This window comes from Pempheris klunzingeri, chromosome 5 (genome assembly GCF_042242105.1).
Source record: "Pempheris klunzingeri isolate RE-2024b chromosome 5, fPemKlu1.hap1, whole genome shotgun sequence".
Lineage (NCBI taxonomy): Eukaryota > Metazoa > Chordata > Actinopteri > Acropomatiformes > Pempheridae > Pempheris > Pempheris klunzingeri.
In genome coordinates, this window is record NC_092016.1 from 4925333 (window position 1) to 4944716 (window position 19384).

Consider the following 19384-nt stretch of genomic DNA (forward strand, 5'->3'; position numbering starts at 1 on the left):
TTTTGTATTTGTGGTTAGTTAAACCTCTTGATACCACGGTATTTACATTAAGATATTTTTCAGAGGAATAATTGCATACATATTGAACTTTGTCATTCAAAGAGTCCAAACAAATCACAAATATCCTTTTCAGGGTATGGACCATATTTGATCTTTAATCTTGACAGGGAAAAAAAGACATTGCATTTGAAGCCATTTCATGGAAAAAAATATTTACAAGGAGGACTCAGTCCTCAGACGTTGACAGCACATTAGTAAAAAACAAAGACACAGGAGTTAAGGATTTGAAGTACTTCTGAACCTTAAAAACATGGTGTTCTGATATCCAAACTATCATGATAAATATATTTATAATATTTATATTATATTTACAGAATACCTTAAATATACAGCGTCCATCATGTATTCTATAAACAAATATAAATTACTTAGGCACACTTTTGTCTCAAACAGTCATGTGAATGGTTGTCAATGGCCATCCTCTCGCTGTTTGAACGAGGTCGACCTGAACTTTCACTAAGAGAACTCTGTTCTTTCTTGCATCGTTACGCCATCCAGCGCGGCTACACTGCTACTAATCTCAGTACTTGTTGGCCAGCAGTTGGGGTCATAATGTACATAACCATTTGTTAACAGCAGGACTCGAAGCTGGCGTGATTTACACTGCCCGCAGACACAGGCGCCGTCCCAAGATGACCTCTTGACCCCCCCCTGAACCGCTCCTTTGCAGACTCCTCTTTGCAGATTCTTGTTCAAGTAGGCCCGGTGGAGTGTCCATCTTATTGCTTACACCTGCTCTCTCCTGTGGCATCTGCAAGGAGGAGGGAGCAAAGGCCGGAGGGAGCAGGAGCTAGAGATGAGTTTGGGACGCAGCTGTGCAAACGGTCAAAACATTAGACAAGGATGACATTTATTCCCACATCTTTTTTTTTAAGGTAGACAGTCATATAAGGTTCAGAGACAACAAATAAGAGAGCAGCTACAGTATCTACAAAGAATATACAATACAAGTGAAATATACATTGATGATACGGCCAACTAAATGCACGCAGAAGGGTGGAGGGGAGGAGTGGCCAGCCGGTATGGCCGGGCAGGGCTTACTATAAAGTCAGTCTATAAGTCCGACTCGGGCATATCCGGCATATCGGCCATCAAGTAGCCGATACCATAACGGCCATTAGGTGCGGTATCTGCGTCAGTGCCACCGCTGCCACTCTGCTTGCGGTAGATGCTGTTGCCGGGCATCGGTGAGGGCGCCTCGCTGGGCGACTTGCCTTGGATCAGGCTGGTGTCGTCATCCTCCCCCGGTCGGGCACTCTCCTTGATGATGCGGCCCTTTTTGTAGGAGACAGTGGAAAGGCCGTTGGTGCTGTCGTCAATGATGTTGAAGTAGCGCAGGCCAAAGACCACAGGCACGGGCATGATGGCCATCACCACCAAGGAGATGCAGAAGACGATGCCCCACAGAGGGAAGCGTAAGGTCTGCTCTCTGGCCTGGAGGACAAAGAGGAGAAAAACAGGTTTGTAACTGGTGTCAAATGCTGAAATGTTATTTTTCAATTTTCTATTGCCTGTAAATCTTTACTTTTTAGCTTAAATGAGATGAACTATGGCCAAGTAACACTCTTATCACTGAATCATCTGATGTTATATTTTACGAGTTTTTAAAATTAATTCATCGAGGAAAAATGCTCAACATTCACTAGTTTGCAAATGTGAGGATTTCATCTTTCCTCCGTATTTGTATACTAATAAGTTGAATATCTTTGGATTGTGACTGTTGATTGCATAAAACAAACAATATGAGGATGTCACCTTAGTATCAAGGAAATTGCAAAGGGTGCTGATTAATCTATTAATCAAAAATTGCTGCAGTGATAATCAAAGTTAATATTAGTTGCAGCCCTGCTCTCGCACTTCGTTTCAGGCGTCTACTCGAATGCACTTCAGGACAAATGATGACCGATCATTCTGTTCACTCAGGTAAGGGAAATCCGTCTCTGTTCGGCTGCAGGTGAATCTAATTAGCTGCTTTGGTGAGCTGAGACGTGTTAGCCTCACTGGATGAATTAAAGAATACATGCAGATACACTTTCCCCCATTTGGCCTTTGCTCCACTTACAGAAGCTTTTAAAATGACTAGTCCTCTATTGATGTGATCAAACAGGTGCTTCAATGTCTCTGTGGTAGACTGCACATCCTGTTGATTGTCTGAGGGTTAAAAGACGCCTGAACATGTGTTTATCAGTGAAAACTTTGCCTATTTCCCCTCGTTTTTAGCTATTACCTCATTTACTTTGAACGCTTTAATTTGCTTTATACTCGTTCCAGGTTTTTAACAAGTGGGAGAACTTCCACCCCCATTGATCCACGGCCCCAGGAGAGACGAGCCAGAGACGTTTACTCACCTCTTCCTGTATCCAGGCACTGTAGCTGGGCGGCGTCATGGTCAGCTGAATGAAGCTGGAGCACAGGAGGACCAGCAGCAGGATGGGCGTGATGTACTTCCACATGTAGTAGTAGAAACGGTATGGCGTAAAGCCCAGCATGTCCTTCAGGTCTTCAAAGAATCTGAAAGGTGACGGGGGGGCGAAAACAGAGCGGCGCAGCAGGAGGTGAGTTCAGATGTTTGTGGTAAAGAATTCACAATAGTTTCATTTCTCTGCTTTATAAACCCAATGGCCTTTATTTTCTATTTATATGGTGCCTTTATGGCTCCTTTTACATCGGCCATTCAAACAATGTGGCCATTCAGAGGCTCTACAAACAGTGGCCTTTAGAAATGATGGTATTTGGCAGGCTAAGGATTTGTGTCATACACCTGTGGTCACAACGTTCATTTTATTCTTATGGAAAGTACTCACAGTGTGTATATCACATAAAATGTAGCATACAAAATAGATCTCAAACTATAAAAGTTTGTTTTATTTGTTCATTTGACACAATATTTCACTTATAAATGATGCAAAAGCCAATTTTCTAATTAGTTTACAGACTTAAATAGCCATTAAAAGTTTAGATTCAGCACGTGTGAAGTGCGATCTACTTAGTTTACGTGTTATAAGTGACTCCTAAAGTTTTGTTGCTATGCAGATGATGCTGTTGCGCACTTACTTATCAATCCCGTAGAACCAAGCGATTGCCACGTTCTCCAGTATGACCACTATGAGCAGAGGCAGAGTAGCCGAGTAATCGTCGAACATGGCCACGTAGTAGTTCCCTGAGCGCTGAACAAACAGGAGACCAATGGAGAAGGCCAGCACGCAGCATCCCACTGCACAGGAGGAAGCTGTTAGCTACTGTGCACACTGATACACATGTTATATCACGTGTCACTCTAACGCTTCACATTCAGTGTTAGATAAGAGCGGACTGTCATTGTTCCAAGAAAGAAAAACTATGATACAATACATACATATGTAAACGTTTTATATGGAAAATGCATTGGTGTGGATCTTTATACATGTACAAGTACATGTTGGTATTTTTTGGAATATGTCTTGAACTCCCGTCCCCACTAGAATCCAAACTCAAATAAGATGAGTGGAGATAAACTGAGCTAAAATGGAGTGTGTTTAAGTAGAGCGGGACCCATTTAAAGCTGTTTGAATCAAACGACCAGTGGGATGGCCCACATCTGCTCACTGTGGTGTGCAGCAGCCGCTGAGCCGGGAGTGTCATTAATCAAACCATGTTGTTTCCTCTGGTGGAGATTTTCTGTAATCATTTTCTGAACTATTTCTCACCATCCGCTCCTGAAGAATAGCTCAATTTTGGGTCTTTGACTGCAGTGTAAGGGACGGCATGTTGAATGGAGGGTTAGACTGTCTTAGCTTTAGTTCATGGATGTCTACAGAATCAAGCAGCAACTGCCTGCAATAATAGAAAGAATACTCAGTCCACGATGCTGAGGGTTTAAGGTTTAGGACTGGCATTATGAGATAATATTATAGATAACATTATAACGTCCTCATTTGTCTTTAAAAGATTCCCACAGTATACATGTAGCTCTACTCTTTTGGTAAACATCTGCCATGACATGGACTGCAAGTTTTAATGTACTGTAGTGTAATTTATTCACTTGTTTGGACATTTTTAAATATCAAAATGTGAAAATGATTGATAGACAACCCAGATAGAGAAGTGTTTTCTAATGGAGTTGCTTCAGATTCCATAGACATCCAGTGATTAAGCTATGCTAACCTCAGCATTCAGCATGCGTTGCAATTCTGCATCCACCCTCAGTGTAAAGACATTAAAATGACCCTCACTCTGCAGAGTGAACATATTTCAGAGCGCTTCCCCATTTCAGAAACATGATGTGATCCTTGCATGAGTTAAAGGAGAGGTAGGAAGAGGTCTGTCAAACCTGTAAGAAATTCCTTGCGGACTTTGAATGTGTCTATCAGTGGAGTGAGGATTCCCTCGATGGTGCCGAACATGCTGCCCAGGCCGAGGTTGACCAGCATGAGGAAGAACATGACAGACCAGAAGGGCGAGGCTGGGAAGTGGGTCATGGCCTCTGTGAAGGCAATGAAGGCCAAGCCTGTGCCTTGGACCGCCTGATAAGGGGAGAGGAAGAAAAGAAGAGGTAAGAAACGAGTGGGCACAGCCTTTATCTGAGCCCAAATGAGTTCGCCTTGATTTTTAAGGACCCTTTATTTCTACTTCCCCTGTTTTGTAAGTGAAAACTCTCACACTCTCATCTGTTTCACATTGAAATCCTCTCAGCAGCTCAGATGGCCTAATCCTTCCTTTTCCTGGAAAGCTTTCATTGGGAAACATTAGCAGAAACTGTTGGATTTTAACATCATAAAGGTTTAGCAGTGTACCAGTGAGTGTGTCACGACTATGTTGGTATACTGATGGAAAATGGGATTTTGGGAAATATTATTGGTACCACTTTTTGTTTTACTTTTCACTTTTTACGCTTTTACTGAACTCCTGAAACAAATGAGATAAAACCTGTTCTGTAGTGAACTTCTGAGGGGCTAGTAGGCAGATTTTGTTGCCTTTGGGCAGAACTAGGGTCCAGTCTTTGTGCTAAGCTATAGTAAACTAACTCCTTAACTCTTTTAACTCTCTTCAACTTTCTTCTTGCATGTACCTTATTGAGCTCGTCCTCAATGCTGCAGGAATCCAGTCCCAGTTTCTTGTAGTCGTCCTCCTTCACCCGTTGGATGACCTCTATCATCTGATTGTAGTCCTCAGCACTGACCTGACTAACCTGAGTGAGGTTGATGTGGTGGGGGATCAGGCTTTCTTCAATGCCGTTCCCCAACAACGCCACGATCTTGTTGGTGTTCCTGGAAAACAGGCAGCAGGCGTTGATAGTTAAACATCACTTAGAACAGGTGTGATGGATTCTTGTAAATGACATCAGGAGCCCTTGGAGGAGCCACGGGAACCTGATTTCTTCACAGAATGCCTTTTTTCTCATGTACTACTATCAAGATATAGAGACGGTTTCAGCAAATATGACAAAAAGATACTTTTATAGACAAAAGCAGATTTGATCAGCTGTAGACAGCGAGCTAATTCAGCCAAAGTTAGCTCCATGAATTGGTCGAAAGCGCTCACAAATACACCATTTAATACATTCCTTATGCATTTATTCTTGTGTTTACGGCTTTTCAACAGGCAAAAAATAAAATCCCAGTCTTTAATTGTAGAGTAGCATTGCTCTTCAGTGGGTGGAGAGATCCAAACCTGAAAGATCCGCTGCTTTGCCTACGTACAGGTGCTACGCTATGATTGGGCAATTCCTGTTCAGCTGTTCAGGTTGGTCAACTAAACTTTATCCTTCAAAGTATAAAGTTGACCGAATCATATCGTTGGAACACATTCTGCAAGAGCTTTTTTTCTCAACTGCTTTTCTAATGTCTCAAGAATAAAAACACCGCAGAGCTACTTGTCTTTTCAAAAAGCCACAATCACCATTTGACTGTGTGTTAAAATGACACCCAAACCTCTAAAGCAGCTCTTTGATGATCTACAGGTAACACAGCTCAGTCTATAAATATTCTAATGTGAAACGAGGCTTGTACTCACAGTATGACACATTTACTGTTCATTATGTTGGCTTTGAAGCCCAGCACGGCAAACACCACCAGTGTGGCCAGCACAGAGGTGAAGAAATTGATAAAAGACACCAAGACGGCATCGAAGTGGCAGTTGTTGTCCCGCTTGTTGTAGCTGGAGAAGGCGATGACGCCACCGAAGCCGAGTCCCAGGGCGAAGAAGACCTGCGTGGCCGCCTCTCTCCAAACCTTGGCCTCCAACATGATCTCCAACTGAAAATACAAGATGGTACAACACGTAAGTGAACGGTTTGAGGGTGAAAATATTCACAGAAACAATTTCTTATACAGTGATTTCTTCATAGAGCACAAAAAGCAGACTGTAAACAGTATAATGAATGACCAAACACTGATACACTTAAGAAGAAAACCCTAAATTCAAAGTGTCCACAAAGTCTTGCCGTGTTGTATTGTATTGCAAACATAAAACTAAAAAACTTCTTTTATTCATTAAGATAAAATGTCAAGTATTTGCAGATTCCAGCATCTAAAGACTGAGGATTTACTGCTTGACATGGTTTGCATTTGCATAACTGGACCCAAGTTCCACACTTTATGTGGGTCAAAAGATGACACACATTTTTCTTGTTTTATCATAAAGTGAATTTTTTATACATTTATATATGTTGAAGGCTCTCGGTCATGGACCTAACAAGAAAGACGACATCCTGAGCTCTGAGACGTTGTGGTGCTATTTTTTCACGTTATAATTTTAAAAAAACGTACATGTAAATGATTCATATTTACAGCCCTGCACATAAATACACAGGTGTCAATACATTCAATAATGGCAGGTTTCTGAGCAGCAGTTCAACTTTGAGTGGGTGGTCTGCATATGTTCTGCATATTTTTAGTGCACGCTTGATGTATTTTATTATGCTTTACGCACAAGTCTGTGTGTGTGTGTGTGTGTTTCACCTGGCTGCAAGAAAAAATACACCTTGGGGGCTAAAGCTGAAAAGTAAAAATTTTTAATTCTAAGAGTTTATGTCTGCTAAATATCCATCAGCATTATCTCTGTTCTCTTTATTAATATGATTACGATGCAGTGTTTTGCAGACTCTCCATATAACATCTTGCCAAATGGCAGCGGGCGGTAGTTTTCTATCACAGTGGTCTCAAACTGTTCTGGGCACAAAGCAGAGCTCAGGCGCAGCAGGACTTTGATGTCCGCAGGTACACGGCGTCGTAAGACGACAGCCGACGAGACTGAGCAGAAACACGAGACAGACAGACTCTGCTGTGAGCGAGCGTCTTCGGGTGGTTGGTTACATAAAGCCTCAGTAACTCCTGTTTCTATGGCGACATGATTCGACAGCCTGCGGTGCCATTGGCCTGTTGCTGTGGAGGAGCCGGCCTATTACAGCGCAGATTACATTTTTGAGTTCAGGCACCTTTTTTTTTTTTTTTAAACTGTGAGAGTGGATTCAATTTAACAGTGTCTGGTAGAAAATACATGAAGCCGCCATGCACACTCCGAATGTTCAGTAGGTGATGTCAAGTACAGGAAATAACAGTTGTATTTCTACATTTCCTGCTAAAGTAAAGCTGAGCTGAGGCAATTAATTGATTAGTCCATCGACAGAAAATACATTTGCAACACTTTTGATAATAATTCACTCTTTTAATCCTCTTTCAACCAAACGTTCTCTGTTCAAGCTTTTCAAATGTGAGGATGTGATGCTTTTGATGCTCAACAAGCTTAACAAGCTTAACTATTGCACTGTTGGTTGGACAGAACAACGCATCTAAAGACTTCCCCTTAGGCTCTTTAAAAACACACTTGGCATGCTTCACTTTTTTCTGATCCGAAACTATTGGCAGATTAATTGATGGAGAAAATCATCACCTTGGGTGTGAACATGTGTCGAATCCCGTCGACGGAGCCCTTGAGGAGCAGAGCCCGCACCAGGAAGCAAATCAACACGACGTATGGGAACAGGGAGCTGAAGTACATCACCTGCAAGAAACGAAACATCCTGTTAAACTGCACCGAACTTATAAAACAAACATTATAAGGTCACTCAGCATTTTATAATGTCTTATCTCTCCTTTGTCTGTGCCACACTTTTTCTTGGAAAACATTAAACAGTCAGAACGTGACACAATTAAAGGTGAAACTTTAAGCACAAAGGACAAAATCTGTTTCTCGGTCATATCAGGTTATGTTTTACCCAGTCTAGTCTAGTACAGTGCAAACTGCACAACTTTCTTGTTCAGTGCCACTCGTAATAGATTTCTACACTAGATTACTGAGTAGAATTTCAAAGTCTTGGCTATGTTCAGTGTGCATGTCTTAAAAAAAAACTGTAAAAAATAATGTAGAACCTGAGCAGCTCTGTCTGACGTTAATGGCAGTTTCATTACAGGTTTAAACTTTTCTTTTCTGAAAATGTATTTCAAAGAAGTGATGACTTAATGTACAATGAAAGTTGTGTATAACCAATGTCAGCATGATCCCTGGCCAGAACTGGTAGCTGCTCAGCCTGAGCAGGACCCTTTGTCCCGTTATTGTGCTAATTAGACGGTGGGCCTCTTGTCTTTTTTCTCCTTCTCTGTGTAGACTAGGTGATACTTAAAGACCGAGAGGCCTGACTCAGACGCTACACTGACACACCGGCTTACAGGACTGGCAGTGGGGTGTGGGCGCAGGCACTCAGGGATGGTTTGCGGTTGAGTCACGAGCGCATTTAGTGATTCAGAGACATTGCGTCTCCTACATGGTGGTCCATATGTAGCTCTGAAGGAGATGGTGTAATGTCTCGTCTTAGAGGGAAAGGGATAACTCACCCTGAAGCAGGATTCACTCGTATATTTGAAAGATCAGTCAAGCATTGTGAAATTTAACAATTTTCTCCAAGTCCTTGGGGAGGGAAGTTCTAGTTTTGGTTCCTAATTGGTGATTCTCCTTTGTAATACTCAGACTTCATGTCTGAAATGTTTCCCCTTAGCTTTGTTCTCTGGTAATGTAAAGTTCTTGAACTCTAAAAAGGTTCTACCTCCATAGGAAGTCATATTGGGGATGTCCACAGAGGTGAAACACAGATACAGAGTTGGTTACACTGCTTTGAAATGGCCCTTTTTCAAGGAATTTAACACCATACAGAACTTAAAAGGAACATATATCCCTAAATATAAAGTCAAGAGCCATAATTGGATGACATTTCTTTGCTCGTTGTTTTTTTTTTTTAAACTTTTCTCAGCTGCAGCACTTGTCAGCCCCTCTTCTGATTAAACCTCCCAGCATAGTGCTTTTGTTTAAGAACATACTCATGGCCTTGGTTAGCACAAAGCCAAATAGGCTGCTATTCTGTGTGATAAGCAGATATCTGTTCCTTTGTACCCTCAGTCTTGTGTTCTTTCAGAAAAGGGACTTTTAGTATGAAAGGTTATGTGTCATGGCTGATAGCATGTGCTCCTCGCTAAAAGGTCCTGTTCTGAGAGCTGCTTTATCTTCATAAATGGATACAAAAAGGTTTCCCATGATGACAGACATGTGACTATTGAGACTTTTCACACAATGTGTCAGTGACCCACAGGCTGTTCTACATTTAAGCTCTTACATCACACACTATTTGGAAAATAACTGGTTCCTTGGAGTGGTGTACAACAACTTTCAAATACCGATGATGAACTTCACCATTATTTTCTCTTCCTCCTTCATAAACCAACAATGCCCCCCCCCCCTCCTCCTTTTTTTGCCACACTCTTGACAATCAAGCCAAGCCAAAAGAGCGCGTGTAACCACGGCAACCAAAATGGTCTGATCCCTCTCACGCCCACCCACACACACTCACACACACACACACACACACACACACACACACACACACACAAATGGGAAATGCAGATCGCGGTAGGGATATTCCTTGGAAAAGGCTTTTGTGAACATGGAAGGAGAGGGCATTAATATTCTTTTGTACCGCACAGTGCTGATTTAACTTCAAAGACACTTGGAGCTGGCCCCTTTGAGGGAAAGTTCATGCCCATTTCTACTCTGGCCAACTGAAAAGGCCATCCAGACACACTAGGTAGTTGGAGCACGACCATCTGGCCCAAACTGTACAATTAACCAGTAGCTTAGGTGGTTCTGTTTTGGCTAAAATCTGTATTCTTTCTTTTTTTTTTTAACTACCTAACATCTATATTTTTGTTTTTGCAATTCATTTTATTTTCATGATGTCAGCGGTTGAACTTGAACAACCCCTCTGATAGCAGGGCAGACGTGGCAGTGACTGTGACAGTGATTGTGACAATGACCGTGGTTATCAGTGACATTTCTTGCCAGGCAGCAGCATGAGGCAGACAGGGGAAATGAGACTGTCTGGCCCCGCAAAACCAACGTGGCACAGGCCAAGAATAAAAGCACCTCTGTTGCTGAAGGCATCCATCTTGTTTTGTCGGCGAATACGCCGCAAAAGACAGGGGCTCAGTGGAGCCAAGCAGACAGCAGACAGCTGTTGGGATAAGACTTGAGCTGAGGACAATGTCTGGATCAAAGGTGGGAAAACTCATTTAGATGGTGAAAACCCAGTTTCCCACACCATTACAAAAAAAAAACTATAGTTCCAGTGAACGATTTTAATGATGACAGGGCTGTACATACTTTCTGCAAAGTAAAAAAAACATTGTTTGATCCAGTGTTTAATAACCTGAGGACCAAATCATTAAAGCTGCATATTTTTCTGGCCAGTAGGGAGCGAGAACACACCAAAACAAGCTGTTAAATACACAGCCACGACTTTTCACTGGCTTAAAAACTTACATTAGTAGGCAATTATCAACTTAGCAGACAGTGCACAACATGTGTGTCCCATCAGAGTCGTGCACCTGACTACCTGATAAACTTTTTTAAGCTTTTGTTTGGGTTCCATTAACTCCTGAGAAAAAAGTCTGGGTCTTTAGATGCTACATGTTTAACACGTGTCTCTACTCTTTGGCGCTAATTAGATTGCATACAGTGGGTTTTGTCAGTGCTTTTGTGTTGGAAACAGTTGCCAAAACAGTTTGTGAGTGCAGCTGATCTGACCCATACCCTGAATGTGCTGTAAAAACCAACATAATGAGCTAAAAGACGCTAGAAATCCCAACGGAGCTGCAGAATGGGGCGTTAATTCTCTGTGATTTTGCCACTCCTACAAAGACTCATTTCATTGAGTTAAGTTCATTAGAATATAAAGACCTTACTCTATTGCAGACACTGAAATATGCTTTATTAATTTTGACCCCACACTTTGTTGTAACCCGGCCCAGGCCTGACATAAGAAGTGGGGATAATACCAGAATCAAATGACTTCTCCATCAAAGCTTATCCTGGGAAGATTAAAAAGTGCGACCATTTTTCCAATTAGCGCAAACTCGACTGTGACCTTGGAAGTGCACCGGCTAATGCTTGTCATATGATAAGAGAAAGTGTGGAATGATAAAGATCACCTGTAAAAGGAGAGGAGCGGTGACTCTGGGGTGAGTTTGCAAGCAAACGCCAACCTTTAGCCAGTGGGCTAATCCTTCCGGATGCTAGTCACACTGCTGTCGGCTTGGCTACACTAAGATAAAGTAAGCTGATCCTGAAATCCCACACAAGATCACATGAGCTCTCAGGGTCATATCTGAGACTGAATCATTAGTAAAATTTGTCAAGTCATATTAAAGCAGTCACTTAGCAGTGTTGTTAGACACAGTTTGCACTCTATAAGCTCCTACCTTAAAGTGAGCTAATTATGTGTGAGAGGATTTTCCATAATACTTGGCAAGAAATGGCCTTCTGCATCTGTCACTGTTCCCCACTTTCCAGAGTTATATTTGAGGAGTTATATAGGCTAAGCTGGCAGGATCGCAGGGCAGCTCTGCTAAGGCAGTTCCTCTGCCCTCTGCCTCATAAACTCTTCTCCTTAGTTGTTATAATATCTTTTCTCCAAATATTTTAGCCATTGAAACCACCCATGAGATTAAACCTAATTCTCCTTACCTTCCCAGAAGACTGGATTCCCTTGATCATGGCGAGACAAACCATAGACCAGGCGACCAGCAGGCACACGGTCATCTTCCAGTTGAGTCCTCCACCCTCAGAGATGCTGTTCGAAATGTCCAGGGCCTCGCGGTACCAGTAGTAGGTCGTGGCCGAGCTCTTCTCACACTCCGGCACCACATCTACGGATAAAAGGGTGGATGTTACAGCTCAGCCTTGACGTGTCACACTTTATCAAAATCAGCTGCGGTTTATGGAGCAAGCACTATCAAAGCCTACGAGCCTCGTAAAGGGAGTTAAATGTTAGACTCTGGTTCTAATATGTCTGATCGTGTCTCACATGTACTGGTCTTGTTCTTGACGAGTGGACACTCGTGCCACGGCAGAGGTTGCTGGAAGGACTGGGAGAAGTAGAAGAGGCTCCAGCTGATGATGACATTGTAGTAGAGAGCCACAAAGAAGCACACCTACAGGCAAGAGAGGCCAGTTGACTTCAGAAAGCACAAAACTAACCAACCTTCACCAACTGTGAAGAGTATGTAAATCATCACCTACGATAGCAAACGTGACATTTATCTATTTACATATGTTCAGTACTTGGTACAACAAGAAGATAGTATGAAGTGACAAAAGAAACCCTTGAATACTGAAAAACTGCTTCTTCCCCTTTTGCCCTTGTTTAGCATGAATGACCGGTCACTATCAGCGAGTGCTAGTGCTGCTGCTGGAAACACAAATTACATCACTTCCTGTACTCCAGATCATTTTTCCCAAGAAAGACGCATGTGCCTTAGACGCCACAGATCCCATAAAAAGGCTGCATTATTTTTAACATGCAGTATATGTTCCAAAACCATCAGTTTAAAATCAAATATCTGATCATCTTAGGCTCAAAATTGCTTGTTTTTATTGTTAAACATTGTAATATCGATCTCTAGTCCCGTGACGGATATATTCTGAAAAAGTTATGCAATGAAACTGCTGCACTTTTACTTAAGTGTATGTAAAGAGCCAATGTGGACACTCACCATGCAGCTGGCAAAGCCGATGCCCCCTAGCCGAGGGCTGATGTAGTTCCACACGCCGATGCTGCCCCTGCGGATCCGCTGTCCCACGGCGAGCTCCAGGAAGAACAGCGGGATGCCAATCAATATCAGCAGGATGAGATAGGGCACAAGGTACGCTCCTGCCAGTCAAAACAATACAGACAGCGAGTTAGATGAAGGACACGCAAAGAGTTGAAACTGTCATCGTGACTGTTACACCATTTCAGTTCCTGAAAGCAGCCCGTCAGCACCACACACACACATCTCTCTAGCTGCCATGTGCTCTATACAAAATCTCACACACAGACACAGCAGCCTCCTAAACTTTAACTATACTTCCACCTAATTTCCCCCTGATGATCACACGTTTGCCTAAAAACACACAGCAGCCTCTTGAACAGTATCTGTCTCATTATCTCCCTAACACACACACACACAACCATACACACATGCAAATTACTATATAAGCATCTGCTGAGCTGCATCTGTGTGTCTCCACCTAATACCCCCCCCCCCCATGGTGTGTGGTGCAGTGAAGATAGCCAGGAAAGATACTGAAGTCTAAAATTATCTAAATTACAGTGGGATTACTTGAGGCACATTACAAAGACGGCATTCCTCTCTAGAATTAAGGTTTCAGGGGAAATGACTAACATTAAAAGAGGCTGTAATGCTGTGGTTCAATAAAATACAGGGGGGGGGGCACTTCTCTTGTGACAGTGAAACTACTCGTGAGCAGTAAGACTGCCAGGCACATGACACATTGGTGTTAAATGGTGTTAGACGTGTTCAGTGGCAGCAGATATCAAAATAATGTGGCTTTTATTTTCCTGTTACGTACACAAGGTATCATTCCTTTGTTGCAAACACACTTTTTGTAATGATACTTTTGGCCCAATAACAGGCTGAAGCACAACATCAAATGCAAATACTGGTGGGTCTACTCGCTGTAATGTTTGCTGATGAGTCACTGAAGGTGGCGTCAAAACTTCCGCCATGGGTGTATTGTTTTTAAGGTTAGTTTCATCCCTGTTTCAACAGTGTTTATTGTTTCATCTGGCAGGACGTTCGTTCAGATCCTTTCCTGAGTCCTGCTGTCCCTCCCAGGTTTGGTTTTGGATGGGAGTGGTCACAGACAGGAAGTAAATGTGTGTGTTGTTTTAAGCCTGTATGTTTGTGTGTGTACAGTATACTAACTGGTTTCTAATATTAAAACATCTAATTCTGGTTCACTGAGTACACAGTTCACTCTGGGAAGATGCTTTGACATCAGTCAGCATCAAAAACCCCTCTGGATTCCATTGTCTTTTAAAACCCTCGACAGTCTCCCTTGGACATTCGAGTGCTTTGATAGAGCTTTGAGAAAGCAAACAGCCTGATAAGAGTGCATTTCATCTTTTCTCAAAATAGTTTCCCTGTTCTCTGCACTTAAGGTACACGAACAAGAAATAGCTGGTTTATCCCGTCTTTGCGTGGTTCAGACGACTGACAGTTCCATCTATTTTTTGGCGCCATGAAATGTACAGCAACGAGGGCGTACTACATCAGCACAACCTTTGGAAATAACTTGAGAAACCAAACACAGGATGATGCCCAAAGGTCTCTGGATAGGTGTGGCTATGCTATCTGTCTAAAAAATGAGGCACAGCAGGTTTCAGCTTGTAAGCGTTGCCAGGAAGTGCTAGATTCAATCAATGGCAGTAAGCAGAAGTACATTAACAAGTGCAAATTTGCAATAGCTGCGGCCAAATACACTGATGCATCCACGTGTCCACGTGGTGGCTGGTGAGAAATGTGTGGCAGGAGCCATTGTGGACTAAAGCTTACTTTTAAATGTTTTAAATGCACAACTGTTCCCTTTGCACAAATGCATGAAGCTGTAGTTTAATCCTTTGAGTTGATCACAGTGTTGTGATGCTAAATACTGTGGACTTGTGTGAATGCTAAACTCTGTCTATGTATATTTCTGTGTATTTGGCCAAAGACAGTGAAGAAACAAAAACTACTCTCTGCTGAGAACAAGATGCCTCCCACAAGAGTCTTTAATGATCAGTTCTCAAGATATGAAGGGGGCGTGGCTAACGTGCATGCACACACACACACACACACACACACACACACATTTGACCTTGATGACAAATGTCAGCCACGTAGAGTGAAAGATGTGGACCAACCAACCGACAGATCAATCGATAAGCATGTTATAGAACTGCTGGCCACAGCTAAAAATGATGAAGTATTAACTTGCACCAGTTAGAACAAACTCTGTGAGAAGTGCAAAATCATTTTTACGAGGAAGGGGAAGGAAAGTCCCGCCTATCGACGAGCTAAACATCTACCACTGAACCACAGCCACACCCTGAATTTATCCAAAATGTATCCAAAACTAACATTCAAACATGGGAAAAATTCAATATTATACAGAAAGTATTGAGTAAGCAGGAGTTGAAAGAATATTATTGAGTTTTGCACTGTTTGTCAAACAAAACAATCCATTTGACTACGATGTTGATTTGGGAAAATTGAATTAACATTTTTTATTTATTTTACTACTATGGCATGTAATAGAAGTAGATGGATTAATGGAGAAAATAACTGATGAACTAATCAATAATGAAAATTGTAGTTTGATCCACTTCCCCTGAACTCGCCACACAGCCCTAAATGGAAATTTATACCATAATACCAAGTGGATGAAAGGAATGGGCGTACATACACATGTACAGGTTCCTGGTGATGCAGATAAAGTACACACACACTAACACACACACACACACACACACACACACACACTAACACACACACACAGCACAGACTTGCTCCATTTTAATCTAATTACAGTTGAACAAAGCAGAGTGACCAGAGCTGTTTAAAACAGACCTCAAAACATGACAGGATCTAGAGAGAGGTCATGAAGACACACACACACACACACACACACACACACACACACACACACACACACACACACACAATCACAGACAATAACAGATGGATTTTAAGAACACATGTGGACGTTCAAAAAAAGGGGGAATTCCTTTTCATTTTCTCTATGTGGTTCCTCATAATGTTCTTACGCACTAACTTCCCCAGGACTTTACAGAGAGTTGGACTGCGAGAACCATTGTTGTTGTTGTGGCTCAGTGACGCCCACGTGCACGTTGTAAAAGATTATAGGCCATACAAATAAACTTGACTTGGATTGAGAGTTTGTATCCTGTCTGGATGACCCGTCTAAGATTTAATCAGCTTTCTCCAGCCAGTCAGTGGCTTTACATAATCTTCAGGTGGGAAGCGCAACACCTTATCACCTTCACGGGACACACACACATTAGAGTATTCTCATCTTCACACAACACTCTGTGGGGAGAAAGCCGAGTAGCGCACGCACTCATTACAGGGCATTGTGGGAACTGTAGTATTGATTGCAGCTGGGTTGAATGTTGTTATTATTAGACTATGATTTCCTCTGAATTAGTACCTGCATGTTGGCAACAGTGCATTGGGGGTTAGCTGCTGTTTGTTAGTGAAATGCTGCAGACTGCACATGGACAGAAACACAGGTGGTCACATGAGTCTGGTGTCGATCCTGAAGGTCACAGAGCAGTCTGGTTTTGGCAGGCGAGCACAAAATAGGAAGGTCTCTGTGTCTCCATCTTTCTTGCACTGCACAACACCTGCATCTGCGTGGTGCATGTGGATTCTATATATAAATGATCAGACTAATCGTGAGGAGACTTTTTAGCATCCAAGAGTTGCAACCTGATAATAAATTTGGATTTTTGGGGGAGTTTTCTTACAATAGTACTTCTTTAAGTAGCACATACATACAGACTACATGCTGATACTAGATCCTGCACCCACACTGTAAATAAAGTTTGAATGCGTTGTCATAATAACAGCTACACGATCATTTTGGGAAATTGAGACCCACATAGAAGCTGTTTTCAACAAATCCAATTTCAGGCACATTTCCATGTTGTTAAAATGCAAAAAGAAAAAAAAAATCTGGCTTCTTTCCTCCACAAGGCAATAAAAGTGACACATCAATCTTTTTGTCGCTCTTATTTGTCCTTTGTTATAACATGTACGAGAAGCAATTATCTCTTTACTCTCAGGACCTAGTGGTGTTTCCTCCCAGCTCTCACCCGTGAGATCCTGATCCTGCCATATTCTGAAACTTGGTGCATGTCAGCATGTATGAAAATGCTTGCTGGGTAACTGCAGGTCAGCTCTGATGTTAGTGAGTTAGTAAATGAAGTCCACACCTCTGACGTCAAATGACACATCCAGGTAACTACAATTTGAATCTTACTTTCATAGTTTTGGTTATAACATTGTACTTGCCGAGGTAACTGATGAGATCTTACCTGTGCAAGATGTGCCAACATCGTTAAGAAGTTAGAAGTTAGTGTTGACATGCTCAAACACGCTTTAGGCAAATCTAAACGTTTGCCTAAATTACACTGACAAACTTGATCGATGATTACCCAACTCTCTGTTCTAAGCGTTCATCACAGTTTACAGACAGACTTCCCAGTGGATCTGTGACCTGCTTCTCTTGTTATAGTTGTACCTGCACAGTTTTCCTGTGCAATAAGCCAATATTGGTGCCATTTGTTTTCTCTTTTGTTGTTCTTATTTGCAACCTGCCTCATCATCTTAATGCTTGTGCTTTTTGCCCTGCTGGACGTTGTTGACTCATGAGTTCAACAATTACTTTTATGAGAACAATGTTATTATAACTGATAGATATGATGGGCAAAACTATAAAAACCAGACCCATTGTCCTGTAACTCATATGCAGCAAACAACTATTTTGTTTTTTAAAATATAGATCTTTCAAACTATTACTAAATAATGTTACCAATTAATACTGGCATTATCATGGAAACATTTTCCCATATTGCCCACTCCTCCACAGACACAGTGAAGCTTGAAGCGAGGACTGCTGACTGCTGGTAACTCACCCCCTCCGTTCTTCTGACACAGGTAGGGGAACCTCCAGACGTTGCCCAGGCCTACAGAGAAGCCCACCTGGGCCAGGATGTACTGGAGCTTGCTGTTCCAGGCCGGGCGTTCCTCCTCCTCGCTGTCCGAGCCCCCTTCCTCCACGTCGCACTCTTTCCCTTCCCCTTCATGGTTGTTGACGATCAGCGAGCTCTTCTTGAAGGAATCGTCGCAGGCGTCCTCGTTGGAAAGCAGGTCTTTGACAGACTCTGTGACATCGTCGTCAAGCTCTCTCTTGACGGCCTTGCTGTTTTTGGGCATTTGATAAAGCAAACAAGGGCGAGGGGTGGAACGTCTTTTTGGTCGGTGGGCTTACAAGGCAGGGCCGGCGTCTCTGAAGAGTCACTTTTTTGAACTTTGACTATGCAAAGTTGCAAGTCTGAGGGTGTTTTGGGTTCAAGGGCCCGTGGGGTTTGAGACAGTTTGTGAAGGTTGTGATCAGGAAGTGGTTTATTTCTTCATTATCACAGAATGTCTGTGGGCAGAAGAGGAAATATTGTGATGAGTAGAAAGTAGAACGACTTAAAATGTATGACACATTTGGTGAGCTGCTGAATCATTGATTTAGTTTTGTGTCTCTACCTTCAGCTACTCTCCCGTCATGAACTGCTGTCTGACTGTTTTTACCCTGAATCACCTTCGATAACCTGCAGACTAAACCCTTCTCAGACATCTGACGTGGAAATTAAAACCTAAACTCTTGTCTTTTACACAGGAAAGATGAAAAAGCAACGTGAAGGCAGATTTTAAGCATACTTTTCTTTTACAGAAAATAATTCATGGCTTTTCACTCCCTGCTTATTCCACACTGTAATCTAAAATCTCCTCCACACAGAGAATTATTTTAGTTTATCCCGGGGATGCAGAGCTATTTCTCACATGGATATCACATGGCTGCGGGGACAGACAGCAAAATCTATGAATGAGGATCATCTTCTTGTAAGTCATTGTTCCGACAAAATGCCTTTGAGCCTCAGCCTGGCTGTGGACGCTGGCAAGTCGAGGTACGGAGACTATCGCGTTCCCAGTCTCCTGAATAATTGAAGGGAGGAGGCAATTTGCATACGAACCCAAACACTCCTTTTCTCCGCAGCTCTCTGGGATAGGGAAAGCCCTCCAATACGAAGGGATATTAAGTTCCACAATAAAAAATGCGAACATGACCTGGCATGGGCTCTCATTAAAAGGGTGGAGGAAACACAGGGTTCTTTTCTTTTTCTTTTTTTTTTTGCCCTGCAAAGCCATCATTTATTCACATTTAATGCCACTTATTGTTAAGT

The 19384-nt window shown here is 42.3% G+C and overlaps 1 protein-coding gene across 1 annotated transcript; it reads right to left on the reverse strand.

Moving 5' to 3' along the window:
- Positions 1–172: 172 nt before the first annotated feature.
- On the reverse strand, positions 173–18382 carry slc6a15 (solute carrier family 6 member 15). The gene is made up of 11 exons (XM_070830135.1): positions 18065–18382; positions 13077–13234; positions 12389–12515; positions 12049–12230; positions 7930–8040; positions 6052–6293; positions 5108–5306; positions 4370–4562; positions 3115–3274; positions 2409–2571; positions 173–1494 (listed from the first exon to the last, which is right to left on the reverse strand). The coding sequence occupies exons 1-11, from the start codon at positions 18363–18365 to the stop codon at positions 1114–1116; spliced, it is 2217 nt and encodes a 738-aa protein (XP_070686236.1). The 5' UTR covers positions 18366–18382; the 3' UTR covers positions 173–1113.
- Between the last annotated feature and the right edge of the window lie 1002 nt (positions 18383–19384).

Coding starts and splice junctions, on each gene's coding strand:
- slc6a15 (XM_070830135.1), bottom strand. CDS start 18,365: ATGCCCAAAAACAGCAAGGCCGTCAAGAGAGAGCTTGACGACGATGTC. Junction 12,516..13,076: donor TCGGCTTTGCCAGCTGCATG/GTGAGTGTCCAC, acceptor TCTTGCCTGTAG/GTGTGCTTCTTTGTGGCTCT. Junction 4,563..5,107: donor TTGAGGACGAGCTCAATAAG/GTACATGCAAGA, acceptor TCCCCTTATCAG/GCGGTCCAAGGCACAGGCTT.